This window comes from Clytia hemisphaerica, unplaced genomic scaffold (genome assembly GCF_902728285.1).
Source record: "Clytia hemisphaerica strain Z4C2 unplaced genomic scaffold, Clytia hemisphaerica genome assembly, whole genome shotgun sequence".
In the NCBI taxonomy this organism is placed as follows: Eukaryota; Metazoa; Cnidaria; class Hydrozoa; order Leptothecata; family Clytiidae; genus Clytia; species Clytia hemisphaerica.
In genome coordinates, this window is record NW_027103507.1 from 1106658 (window position 1) to 1120983 (window position 14326).

Below are 14326 nucleotides of genomic sequence, written 5' to 3' on the forward strand. Positions count from 1 at the left end.
TTTGGAGGAAATTGCTCTAAGGGTTTTTCCGGCAAATTTAAGCCACATGATCTTATGAAAAAAAGTGTTTAGATTAGAGAGAATGGAATGCTTCTGATAAAGAAAGAAATTCTCTTCTTTGTCTTGACTGACTGACTGACAAGCTACCTGTATGTAAAAGAGGAAAGATTTGCTGCTTTTTTTTCTCCTCTTGCTACTAATTATTTTCACAGCACGACTGCTCCCTTTCACTGCATCTTGCTTTTACTTTATGCTATAACTTTCGTACTGATATTACTTAAAAGAAGTTTCCCAGACTCTCTAAGAAGGAGTTTGATAATCAAGCCATTCCTAAACTCGTTTATTATAAGAATATTTTTAAGAAAATCAAGAATCACTTTCATTAAATCAATTTTTATTCTATAGGCGTAAGAGCCTATCATGGCATTTTTTTACCTGATTCATGTGCTACAGGCTGGTTTAACCAGAAGTCAAACTCAAATTCTACCATCTCCACTATCTTCTATTTTGAAATTAGTTGATAGAACAGAACATGAATTATGCTTATCTTCGAGAAGATTCTGATTACTCCACGCGTGGTATTCACTATAAAGACAGATCCTAGGTTGGCGGGCCTTCTCGGGCTTTGATTTTTTAACCAGATTTTGGGTTAGCATTAAAATGAGCTTTTGAGCGCGGTGATAGGTCACTTGATTAGCTAAAGCAAAACAATCGCATACACAAACAGTCGCTTTGAAGCAAAAAGTAAGGCGTTCTTGATTATTTTGGCTGAACAACCAGGTCTACCGTCACATTCGCCACATACCTTTCGATCAGAGTGTGATGTGATGATCCGTTACGAGATTAGACCTATGCTTATAAACTAGTTTTTATGGATGACCTCCTGGGGGTATTAACCTATTAGCCTCTTTCTCTCCAACTCAGTTGCTTTTTTTAACTCTTATTTTCTTGTCTTTGCTTAATTCATTAGCTCGTTCCTTCTTTCTTATAGATAGGAATTTTTTTGTCATTTGATAAATCATTCATTTTTTATCCCATGTTTTGGTGGGAAAACCATGCATCTTGAATATTTTATGAATATATAGAATACTTTTTTTGAATGGAGAAATCACAAATTTTGTATTTTTGCAATAAATATTTTGGAATAATATTTATGGAAGATAGGATAAAAAAAGCTCATTCTGTTTCTAAAAGTCTTTGGTTTTAGTTTTTGGAATGGAGATTCGAAGGCTTTCGTTTTTGTGTTTTCCACTATAAAGTTTTTACAAGTAAAGTATTGACTCAGAGAGATAGCATTTAGTCTGTACAAGTATATTAGCGTAGTACAGTGGTGTCTCTATAACTGGAACAAGTTTTATAGTCTTTAAAACAGTTAATTATAAACGTTACTCCATAATTCGAAATTTCCTTACTCGAACAGATTTGTGTTCCCCGTACGTGTTCGAACTATGGAGATTCCATTGTACCTCTACGGCAATTATTTTGAAAATTTCCGTAGATATTCGGTTTGTTTACAAACAAGGTAGCGCTAGAATTTGATTTTATTAGCTGTGTACCTTTCCTTTTGAGACAGATTTTTATTTGTTACATTTTCTGTACTTTTAATGGTTTTGTTTAGGGAGTATCTACTAGGGGGGGGGGTGGAGGATTCTAGGGGGGGTTCCAAAATTTTTTCGAGGGTTTAGGGGGGGGTTTCAAATTTTTTTTGAGGGTTTAGGGGGGGTTCTAAGTCATTTGGGCAACTCAAGAGAAAATGTAGAAAGTCTAATTTCATAGTTTTACGTTTCAAGATTTCAAAAAATTTTCGGCCTGACGGCCGGCAACTCAGAATTTTTTTTATTGGATATAATAGGTACATGTCATACTAACATTATTTGGGCATCATCGCCTTGCCCTTTTGGTTTGTAGCATTGAGCTAGATGAGGGAAGTAGATTAGTAGCTTTCACAGCTCATCAGAGTGGTTTGAAAAAGTACTTTTTAGACAGAAATTTGTCAAAACAAAGTGTCTTTTAGCTAAAACGGTGGTGAAAAACATCGAAATTTTCTCCTGTCGACGCAAACCATGGTTGTGCCTCCTTAGTCTCTACTAATATCTTATAAATTACATACACAGCAGCGCCGTAGCAACTGGGGGGGGGGGCAAGGGGGGGCTATGCCCCCCCATAATAATTTTTTCAAGAATGGTTATTTGCAAAATGCAAAGTTTTTCTTTTTTAATTTGTCATAATTGTCACAATTGAGTGCATTTTCAAGCTATCTAGAGCTCAAATTTTCAAAATTTCCCCCCTCGGGCCAAACCATGGTTGGTCCTAGCGGTGTCACTAAACTTCAGCCCCCCCCCCAATATGGAAATGCTTCCTACGGCACTGCACAGAGCTTTTACAGCCCCTGGAAAACCTGAAAAATATAGGTTTATAGTAATAGGGAAATTTCAAACTCAGAGAATTTTATTTTTCAGACTCCTTTTAACAACAGAATAGCTTGTATTTTAGGGTCTCGAGTACCTGATCTTCAAAATTTTCTCCCTTCGGGGCCAACCATGGCTGCCCCTCAGGATATTTTGAGTGATTGAGATGCCTCTGTAATGTAGGGAGATTGTGTATCAGGGAAAATAAGCCGTAATTTTCTCCCAAAACTTAGGGAAACTCAGAGAAAGTAACTCGTTGATTCTTATTTTAACCCTGGACTATTCCTTTAGGAGATCACGGGTTTTTTCTTTTGTTTACTTCAGAGAAATTCCGTCGTAACCATTGAAATCGACGGAAAAAATCCCGTGGTGTAAACGTCAATCAAAATGGTAGATCTCCTAAAGGACTATACTCAACTTTACAGGGCTAAACTATCTCCCTTACCTAATTTTGACATAAAAAAAAGTCATACAAACAAATAATACTCTTTGTACCGCATCTGTATGAATTATTTTTTTGCGTAAAAATTTTTCTAGTAGGGGGGGGGGTGCGAAAAAATATTGGGCCTTATGAGGGGGGGTTCGAAATTTTTTTCCAGGCTAGGGGAGGGGGTGCGAAAGTTTTTTGGGATTTTTCAAAATATCCTCCACTCCCCCCTAGTAGATACTTTCTGACCACTCCCTTATACTGAGACGAGCAATTTAGAAAATGAGCATTATGGAGGAGTGTACTTTCCATTCATGTTTCAATAAATAGGAGCTCCTCCATAGATCAAATTTTACAAACTACTCGTCTCAGACGATTTTTCCGTCAGTATAAATGGAACTATTGTTTTTTACCACAAATTGGTTTGGTTTTGGTGATTAGCAGGATACAAAGAGCTATAATTAAAGTAGATTTAAGTGAAAGAGCTATAATTAAAGTAGATTTAAGTGATAAATATTTGAAATTATGATCGATGCTACTAATTACTTTGATATGAAAAGACGTCAATCGCAGCATTCTTGGAATTCGTAGTTATCAAAACATAAAATTCAGAGCATCATTTATCCGAAACGTGTTTACATTTTTAGCTTTCCAACTTTTGGGTAAAGAAGTCTTATATTATAAGAAGTCTTTATATTAACATAACCCTTTTTTCAGTTTTTCATACACTCCTTTCATAAAAACAATTTGGAAAGACATTGAGGCTCCAAAACGCCAAAAAATAAGAAAAAGCTGAGCTTGGAATGACTGAATTTCAAAGAAATGAAAAATCTAAGTCGTAAAAAAAAAGGACATTTTTCCTTTCACGTCCCAGAGCTTTGCACTCTTTGAAATTTGAAAAAAATTTCGCACCGACGTCTTGCATCAGCAAAACCAACCTATTTTCTTCAAAACTTCAAATTAAGAATCCCGGTTTTTGGTGAGGTGCTCGCTAACGTCAGCAAGAAATCGGTTAAGGAGTAAGGGTGCCTCAAAACCAACCATTTTTCTTCAAAATTTCATGCTCTTTCCAATGGTAGCTGCGAGAATTCCGGAGATGAAGCCTTCTCGCTTTGCGGGTGTCTAAGACACCTCAATAAGAACAAGATATGGACAATATCCTTGTCGACCAAAATTGATCATCATGTTCTTATAGAATTATTCTTACGAAAAAGGCCGTGATACACCTCTACTCAAATTTTCAGACTATTTGCATTTCATTCTGAAAATCAGTATTGCCGGAAGATGACTAAGTTTTTGAGTGTATTATATATTTTCCAACGTGAACGATTTTAGTTTTTCGTTTACCAAACAATCGTAAGCGGCTGTGGTATAGTGGTCATTGACCTTGGTTGCTGCACAGGCGACTGAGATTCGATTCCCACTCGCAGCGGTTCACTTGGCAAGTGAATGAACCTTCGCCCGGGTCAACCCATGTCATGTGAGGGGAATTGGGTAGTCAGTCCAAGGTGCTGACGGGGCGCTCATTGAAAGTGTTTATAGTTGCGAAAATAGGCCTCAAAGCCTCCTGCAACTCAACCAAATAGAAATAGAAATCGTCGTAAAGACGTGAAATTCTTAAAGCTATCGAAATTGAAGTTTCTTTCACTAATTCGCATATATTGTCCATAAAAATTGTACATGATCTCTTCAGAAGTGTGCTATATCACCGCTTTTTAAAGAACAATTTTATAAGAACACGGGACTTAAATTGGTCAAAAACAATCAAGAACAATCTTAGCCTCAGACCGTATATGTGTTTAGAAGATGTCAAATTGAATCCATTCAGTGAAAAAATTAGGTGTGTTGTTACTATTAAGAACATTTTAAGAACATTTAAAACTTAATCAAGATTTACAGTTTCTTATATAAGAAGAACGTATAACGGGATACACAGATTTCTTACACATTCAAAATGAATAATATTGTATTGATGATTCGTGATAAATAGGGCTAAATTTAATCTTGAGCTTATACTTTTAAAACGTTACTTAATAACGTTCTACTCGTTTCAAATACAAATGCGCTCAAGTCGGAAAAACATAACCAACTCTTGACGTACTCAGTGGTGTAACTGTTTCTCAGTATTTTACACCCTTCTTTTTATAAGAACCAGATCATTATTTCAGGCTTGGCCAAATTGTTTATTTTTTGGCACTTCGAGCCTCGGATCCTGTTCTTACTTCCAATGCAAAATTGAGGAGGTATCCAGGCTTTATATCCGGTTTTTACAATTGCTTATTATTTAGCAATTCCAATAAATTGTTTTTATTTTTTTAACGATCCTGAGTCTCGTTGCTCTTATCAAATTGTTCTTATAAAGCAAAGAATGTAGTGGCATAGGAGGTGACCTGTATCCGACTTGTTGTACCCTTTTCAAAACAAGCTAGTCTTAAGTGAGATTTCTAAAAACTAAATCGTGGAGTTAGTAAAGCTTTAAAAAGTTAGTTTAAAGTCAGTTTCTCAAGACGAAAGTGAATGAAAGGGAGGTCAGAGAATTAGCTCTAGTTTAGACGGCCAACTTTTTGCATTCTAATTGTGTATTAAAGTTGGTTTAAAGTGCGCTGTCTAAAGTCAATGCATTGCCCTCTTTTGACGTCAATGCAATGTCTTCTTTCAATCTTTTCTAAGCAAAGATTTTAACTTTGTGCCCATTTCTGCATGCTCTAACAATTAGAATAGACAGAGCAAAAAGTCGGCCGTCTAAACTAAACTGTTGAAATTTGCCATCGTTCTCGATCATCAAGACACTAATACTGCTGAACGAGACTACAATTGACTCTCTTTAGTTCGATAGGCAACGGATTCTCTTTAATATCAGAGTGCTATTTTATATGGCTTTTCATTTGAAGACAAATCATTTTGTTAGAATTGCAGAAATTTCCTACTTACAGAGGTTCGAATTAGAGAGATGAGGCTGTATATTTTATGGTGGTTTTTCACAATTTCATTTATTTTTCTTTCATTTCATTTTTATTTCAGTTCAATACCAATAACACATTCTAAAGACCGTCGTCATGGCAATGATAATGAGAAACAAAACAATAAAGCGCGTCGATCGCTTTCTATGAACTTGAAGCGTGATAAAAAGGACACCAATAGAGCGAGCGCTCGCTCCACGGGACACCGAACGTTAGAGAGATCTGATTCAACACGAAATCAAACTCAAACCTGGGAACCTGTTGTCTTAGCCTCAACAGCAATTAATCCGAACGTAGCAGGATTCGTCCGTCAACGATCACTAGATAGCTTGAAATCAGGGAACGCGGCGCATGAACACAAAGAAAAGAGTACTGAGCTGGTAGCTTCGCACGCCGCTTCTCCTTCACGTAGCGAAATGAAGGAAGCTCACGTCGTTGATACGTCAACACGTAATCGTAGAGACAGTGATAAACGTGCGAGTAAACGTAACGAACGTGAAAACACAGCTCGTTTATTAAAACACGTGTCCAATAGCGCGACTGTTCAACGTCCCGTGGGAGAAATACGGCGCTTGTTTTTTATACGTCACGCCGAGAGAGTCGATCTCACTTTTGGACATGATTGGTTTCAAGTCTATATCGATGATAAAGGTTATCATCGACGAAATCTGAATTTACCGAGGCGTATACCCACGAGGCGTGGTGGCCCAAAAGACTTCTTTATGGACGGTCCAATTAGTGAGATAGGTACATTTCAGGCTAAACTGATCGGAGAAGCATTACGGGCTAAAGGAGTGACTTTTACTCAAGTTTTTTGCTCTCCTTCGCTTCGTTGCATACAAACTGCATCGTCGGTGTTGGAGGGACTCATGGACACACGACTTAAAATCAAAGTTGAGCCTGCTCTATTTGAATGGATGGCTTGGTGCCGAAATACGCTTCCGAAATTCATGACGGTTGAGGAACTAGCGGATTATGGTTTCAATGTAGATCGTACTTATCATCAATTTTATTCGTTGGCGCAATTCAATTTGTATGAAAAGACGGATGAATATTATTACCGGACGCACAGCTTTGTTGAGAACGTTCTTCGGACAGCCACAGGGAATGTTCTCATGTTTGGTCATTCAGCTACTTTAGACGTCGGTACACGACAATTGACTGGTTCGCCTATCCGGAAAACAGACGATTTAGTCCGGGTGGTACAGAAAGTTCCGTTTTGTGGCGTATGCGTGGCCGAAGAGTCGCCGCAAACGCATAAGTGGCATTTAGCGCAGCCACCCATTCCATCTTTGGCTCATGGACAGAATTCAACTTTTGATTGGAGAATCTTGGAAACTACCGTTAATGGACCACCCTACGGAAAAGGAAAGTGAAAGTTGTATGACGTCATGGTTTTAATGGAGTTCTTCAGGTCGTATTTTATATTTCATAGAATAATTCATCTCAGAGATAATTTTAAAAGATCAGTACGATTACTTGATGCGAGTGTTTGAATCTTTCTTGCACACCATAGTACTTACAAGAAACATATATTCTTATATATACTACGGACAATCGAATTCTCTGCTAATTTTGTTTTGTAAATTATCCAAAATATCGAGAATCTTTCTTCTATCCTACTCGAACTTTTCACACTTTTTTATAGTTTAGCTAGTCTAGAACAGAAACGTTAGCACACAGTTTTTCGTCAATTTAAGTACTTAATATAATTTTGACGGTAGTAATATTTTATTTTTGACTTTTCGACAAGTTCTTTTTAACAATTTGCACATCATATTTAGCTTATATTAGAACTTTTTTACTTTGTTATTTATCCAACAAATCCAAATATGAGTGTTATAACTGTAAACGGATCACTTCCACAAATTAACCTTTTTTAAAAGTGAATTAAGATCGTAGTGCATTCGAACTTTTTTTCGAACCTTCTTGAGCAGTTTTTCATTCTATTTATTTCAATGCACATTCATTCTGTACTAAGAAGATATTGAAGATGTTATTAGCCTATGACCGTAGAAGAATCCCAAAAAAAAAGATCGATAATTCTTCACAATTTAGTCATTAGTACATTAGCGAGAGAGTACTTTACTATAGGTAATTTTAAATTCTCAGTTTTAACTAGTGAGCATATATATTAGATAAAAAGATTGTATATATTTTCTTTAAATGACTGGTTTACAACTTCAATATTATCCTATTATCATCATATTATTGTAAATGCCATCTGCTAAGTGTTGTCACTATTTGATGTCCTTTTGTGAACGAATTTTTTTAAATGTAAAATGTTGGCTGAAAACAGGCCCAGTGGAAGCAGGGAGACTGGAAAGAGTGAGACTTCAACCTCCCCACTTTTAAGCAAATGAGATTTTTTTCTCAGATTCCTAGCAAATTTTATCTCATTTTGAGCCTTCAGCCTCCCCCTTTTACGATTGTTTTGCCCGAAAAGTTGATAGGCATAGCGACATACCCTGCAAATTTTATGAGGGAGTGCAGACGTTTATGACATATTCATTATCTTTTGATAAAACAAAGACAATAATTACAGTGTCGTAAAAACCGCTCTCATCCATAAATTTTGCAGGGTATCTCGCTACGCCTATGAAACGAAATTTCAGGTAGTTCTCAGTCACCCTGAAGCTCTAAAATTCTTTAGATACAACTTTTTTAATTCTTTGATCATTGAGTTGTGATCTTTGGTTTATCACAAGCCACATTTGGTTGCAATTCAATTTAAAGTGGAATTTAATAGCAGGAGGCATAGCATAGTTGTTTTAGTATACGCTTATTATTTATAACTTTTTCTGAACGACCTAAGAAGGCTGTTTTTGTAAATAATATTTCTATAAGAAAATGAGGATGTATGTATAAGATGATGATAATGATACAAGATTATATCCTATTTATCAATAACTGAAGATTCGAAAATTCTTTTTACACGTTACTTCTAAAAGTTTTTGATTCAAAAATTGAATCAGTACGGGCATTTTAACCCTCTACTTCACGAGTATACCCGTAGTTGGCAGCGATCGAGTTAACGATGTTGATAGCAAGATTCTGTTTAAATAGCAAAAATCATTTCGATGTTTTACAGCTTTTTTAGTATCTTTGTTTGAAAGAAGCACTCTTATATTGCTTTTATTTACGGGAGGGGAATCGCTAGTTAGTTTGGAATAGGTACGCAAGATTTTGTACCATACCATTGCTATTGGCCTATTGGAGGATCAATCAAACTGCGACTCGCAATAAATCTTTTATGCACTGTTGTGTGATACTTGTAACTTGCACGCAAATTCGACTCGTTCTCTAAAGTTCGCTTTTTTATGATTCACCAGCAAGCCAATCCGTTTAAGCGGATGCCAGCAGCCTAGATCTCAATCAATTCGATAGAGCCCCCGTTTCGGTAGGCTGCTGGCATCCACTAACGGATTCGTGCTCCTTATAGATATATTAATACTACCTGGGGTTTTGCAGAGGTGTGCGATTCAGACTACCGTTTCGGGCGTAGGTGGGCTTCCACTGACCTTTATATATCTGGACCTGAAGCTATATCTGTCATCTTTTTTACTCGAAGTTTTTTGAAAGTTGGTGGCGGGTATGGCAGACTGGGGCGGTCCGCTTTATTAAGAAAGTAGACTGAGTCGAGTTTTACATCAAATTTCTCGGAAAAGTTTTTAAGCATGCGCAAATCGGATCACAAGGCAAGGTCAAGAAGAATTTCCTGATATTTCATCAGAATCTCTTGCTGGCTTTGATGTGGATGTTCAAGAGTTGAATAGCATGGACACACTCCTAAATATAAAGGTAAGCCTTCATTTTCATTCACCATACAGCTCTGTTTTCTGAATAAAATAGAAATTCTTCCAATAAAGAAATCAAACTTGATCGAACTTTTTTTTATAAAAGAGACTTTTGTTTTGTAGTTCGATTATTGATTTATACATTTATCAAACTTAATTGAACTTTTTAATCAAACTTTGTTGAATCTAATTGAACAATAAGTTGAGAAAACCCTTCATAGTACTCTGCGAACGGGCATAAAAAAGATTGGCAATCCGAATTTCGATTGAATCCTTGCATAAAGATAACATAATCAGCGCCAAAATTTTTGTCAAATTTGTAGAACATTTCTTGTTCGTTGTTGTCAAACTTTGTCGAACTTAATGTTTTGTTGAACTTACTCCCAATTTCAGCAACTTTTGAAAAGTTCTTTTGTTGTTCGATTAAATTTGACAAAGTTTGATTAGCTTTAGTAATCAAAACTTAAACTTGTTTGATTGACACCGTCTGGAAAACTCCAGCTTCAGAACAATAATGACACATTTAAATGTAAATCATAATAATTGTTTCTTATCATTCATCATTGCTTTGACGCTTGAGGTTTTGATTATTCAACATGACAATGCAGTGCCGTAGCAACTGGGGGGGCAAGGGGGGGGGCTATGCCCCCCCCAATAATTTTTTCAAAAATGGTTATTTTGCAAAATGCAAAGTTTTCCTTTTTTAATTTGTCATTAATTCCTGCGATAATGGGATTATTATATAGACGTTTTTGAGCTGTGATAAAAGGGATATGTCCGAAATATATGTACTATCAAATGAAGCTAAGATAATGAAAGAGAGCAACACAAGAAATGACACAGTGTGAATTTGAGTATCGAAAATATATTGAAAACACGAATAGAGTAACATACGTATAACGCGAAGCTGACGGGTTTTGGGGTAACATTGGGGTTGTGCCAAGACTAATTGATGCGAACTGAGAGAACATGAAATCATCCGGTTACGAAGTAACCCAGATTAGCCCCTAACTACTAAAAGAATATACGCTGACAGACTAGTAATAATACTGACATACCACAAACTGTGTGAATCATAAAAAAGGGGCAAGCTAATGCCCGATTATCATAGCGTGTGATGGTCAAAGGCCCGTTGACCGGCAGGGGGGCAAAGGCCCGTTGCCCCGGCGGGATTCAAGATAAGAAGAGAAGTCAAAGGCCCGTTGACTTAGCCGGGGATATCCGGATATCGTAAGTAGTGAATTAGAGCCTGCTCTCCGGCAGGGAGACAAAGACCCGTTGCCTCACCAGGATTTCAGATGTAGCTTTAAGCCTGCTCTCCGAGCAGGGAGACAAAGGCCCGTTGCCTCAACAGGATGTTCTAGCATACTGTTTGTCTGAGAAGTACAAAGCTGTTACTAACTGAGCGAGACTCTTGGCACAACCCAAACCGCCTTGTTTCTGGGTTAAAAAACCAGTCACCTGGAAAAACCGTGAAACAAGGTCTTCAAAGCGCAGGATGCATGATGGTATCGTCTGTGCCAGCAACCTGAAAAAGGAAGGAGAGAAGCAGAAACGAGCAAATCAAAATAGGGAGGGTGAGGAGGGTGAATTGTGTGTTGGCTGCTTGATGGTTAGAGGGAGAGTGGCCATCTTGGAATTTAAAGCATGTTTCACATGTGCAGGAGGCCTGGGCCTGAGCACTAGCCTGGATGAGTGAGTGAGTGATGAGTAGGCATAGAGGCTAGATAGATAGCCTAGTAGCAAGACTCTAATAATAGCTGAGAGTATAGCTGCTCTGAAACTATGCTAGATGCTAGAGAAAACAAACATGTCTTATCTTGGAATTAACATTACTTATAAATAAATCCATTTAATTCCTGCGATAATGGGATTATTATATAGACGTTTTTGAGCTGTGATAAAAGGGATATGTCCGAAATATATGTACTATCAAATGAAGCTAAGATAATGAAAGAGAGCAACACAAGAAATGACACAGTGTGAATTTGAGTATCGAAAATATATTGAAAACACGAATAGAGTAACATACGTATAACGCGAAGCTGACGGGTTTTGGGGTAACATTGGGGTTGTGCCAAGACTAATTGATGCGAACTGAGAGAACATGAAATCATCCGGTTACGAAGTAACCCAGATTAGCCCCAGTGCAGCCCCAAGTACCGTCAAACTCAACTATTTTAATATTTTGTCACACGGGTCCCAAACTGAAGTCGTAGAAGTCACTTTAGCCATGGCTCGCTGGAACTTTTCAATCAAATCGTCTGAAACTCTGAGATAGCGAATGTAGCAGTCACTTGACCACCTGCCTAAAATTTTAATCAGTGCATCAGAGGCGCCGGCGGATAGTGCAGCAGAGGCACCTCCAATCCGAAAACTATGTGAAGAAATATCGTGAATATTAGGTAGTGCGTTTTTGAGCAATTTGTTGATATGTCTCCTAGTGAGAAGACGTCCGTCGCTAAATCGAAATAAAGGCAAGTCAGCAATTGGTAAGCTTCTAAAATAAGCCAGCATGGCCCGTACCGGGCAAAATAGGGTGGGGATAGCGCTAATGCGGATGACCGTGCCAATTCGGAAGGGATCTGTTTTACTTCCTTTGAGACGCAAAAACATGATAGTGCGTTGAAGATTGAAAGAAATATCACTTTGTAACAGGTGTAGGGTAGAGTCATACCGAGTCTGAGTTGGAGATGTATATTCTGAAACCCTCAGCAGGCCATAGAACGCTGTGTGGATAGCTGCCATGTACATAAGCTTATCTACGAAGGGCATATTAGATGTTTGTATAAAAGTGATGATTATTGTCATATGCTGGACGGTGATGGGTGTACGTGGTTTCTTTCTAAGGGAATTACCCTGAACCCGACGAATGCCCCTAAGGGTGCGAAATAAGATAGGGAAGTGAGCCAGAGTGTGATGATAACCAAGTAGTATATTTTGATGTAGAACTCCAAAAAGGTAGACTTTAATAGTACCATAAGATATGCGACGATTTGCTTCGGCCGTAACAAAATAGCAAAGTATAGCTTCGGTAATAGGAAACGAACAGATACCCATAGAGCCACAAAAACGCAAATAAGAAGAAACACCAGAAAGGTACGTGCTCGTAGTAGACTGTGCCAGGGATTGGTCTAAGTATCCTGCCAGAGATTGTCCCAAGATGTCCAAAGCGACTGAGGCACCGGTGTGGGAGAAGCATCTGCTGAAGGGCAAATTGAGAGAAAACGCTCTACCTGTAAACGAGAAAGATGGTCTGCATAAGGATTTAACACTCCAGGAACGTGCTTGAAGACGATAGACAAATTCAAACTGGTACAGAGAAAAAACAAAGCCCTAACCAAAGCCATGATCGGTTTGTCTCGTGTAGAACCAGAAGCCCAGATAGCCACAATAGCCTCATTGTCTGTAAAAATGATGATGTACTTGTTAACCAGAGCCGAAGACCAGCACGAGATGGCTGTGAAAACTGCAAAAAGTTCCAAAAGAGCAACATTAATACCCACAGTGCTAAAAGGCCAAGCCACTGAGACCCAAGCTCCCTGAAAAAAGGCACCTAAACCAAGCCCTGAAGCATCAGTGAATAGATCAAAGTCGGGAGAAGAAATAGCGCGATCTTGAAAGAGGGCAGAGCCATTCCAGGAATCTAGAAAGACGAACCACATGGCTAAATCCTTACGGATAGAAGATGAGATGTCAATGTGATGGTGAAGAGACTTGACCGAATGAGCTAAATCAATCATGCGACGAAGAAAGATTCTACCTGGTCGAATCACACGGCAGGCAAAAGATAAAGACCCAATTAGAGAGAGCAGTTCCCTTTTGGTGCACTTGCGTCTGGATGACCACAAGATAACCAAACCTTTGAGTTCCAGAAGCTTTGTGGGGGGGACCCTTAGCAAGCAAGCCTGTGTATCAATCTCGATGCCAAGGAAAGTGAGAACCTGTGAAGGACCCTCTAGCTTGTCTTCGGCAATGGGGACCCCGAGAAGAGAGAGGGAGAAAAGAAAAAGATCACGTTTCATTCTACATTCATCCTCAGAAGACCCACTAAGAAGAAAATCGTCGAGATAGTGGCAGGCACCCACAACCCCAAACTTGTTCCCAAGAATCCACAAAAGTGCATCAGCAAAACAATTAAATATGAGAGGCGACGAACGAAGACCGAAAGGAAGACAAATGTCGTGGTAAAGCCTACCCCTCCATCGAAAACCCAAAAGATGCCAATCATCTGGGTGGACCGGACACAGTCGAAAGGCATGTCGAATGTCCACCTTAGCTAAGAAACAGCCCTTGCCCAAAAGCTTAATCAACTCAACAGCCTCATCAAACGAAGTGTAATGTACAGAACAGTCAGGAATGCCATCATTAACAGAAAAACCCATGGGGGCTGATAAATCGAGAATGATCCGCTGGGTGCCATCCTTTTTGGGGACAGCACCAAGCGGAGAGCACTTGAAGTCAGGCAAGGGAGGGTGGGAAAAAGGGCCGGCAGTATGGCCCCTCCGAAGCTCCTTCAGGATGGCAGTCGAAACTGGTTCTACACATTGAAAAGCAGAAAAATTATTGCGTTCAGAGTTATGAGGTAAAGAACCACTAAAGCCTATGCGAAACCCAACAGAAAAACCAGTAACAAGAAACGAATGAATCTCGACATCATAACCAGACAACAGAGAATCCAAGACGTGGACACGCACAGGCGTGTAAATCCCCGGAGGGGGAGGGAATGCACAA

General features: G+C 38.6%; 2 protein-coding genes across 2 annotated transcripts in view; one reads left to right on the top strand and one right to left on the bottom strand.

Moving 5' to 3' along the window:
- LOC136798983 (ubiquitin-associated and SH3 domain-containing protein A-like) overlaps positions 1 to 7191 on the top strand; it is a 33602-nt gene extending 26411 nt beyond the window's left edge. Inside the window, exon 9 of the mRNA XM_067055668.1 lies at positions 5857 to 7191. Coding sequence (XP_066911769.1) covers positions 5857 to 7171 — 1315 coding nt within the window. The 3' untranslated portion in view covers positions 7172 to 7191. The remainder of the gene's footprint in view (positions 1 to 5856) is intronic.
- Positions 7192 to 10427: 3236 nt separating this feature from the next.
- Positions 10428 to 12653, bottom strand: LOC136798921 (uncharacterized). The gene has a single exon (XM_067055598.1). It carries the CDS (start codon positions 12650 to 12652, stop codon positions 11768 to 11770), a length of 885 nt encoding a protein of 294 aa, XP_066911699.1. The 5' UTR covers position 12653; the 3' UTR covers positions 10428 to 11767.
- Between the last annotated feature and the right edge of the window lie 1673 nt (positions 12654 to 14326).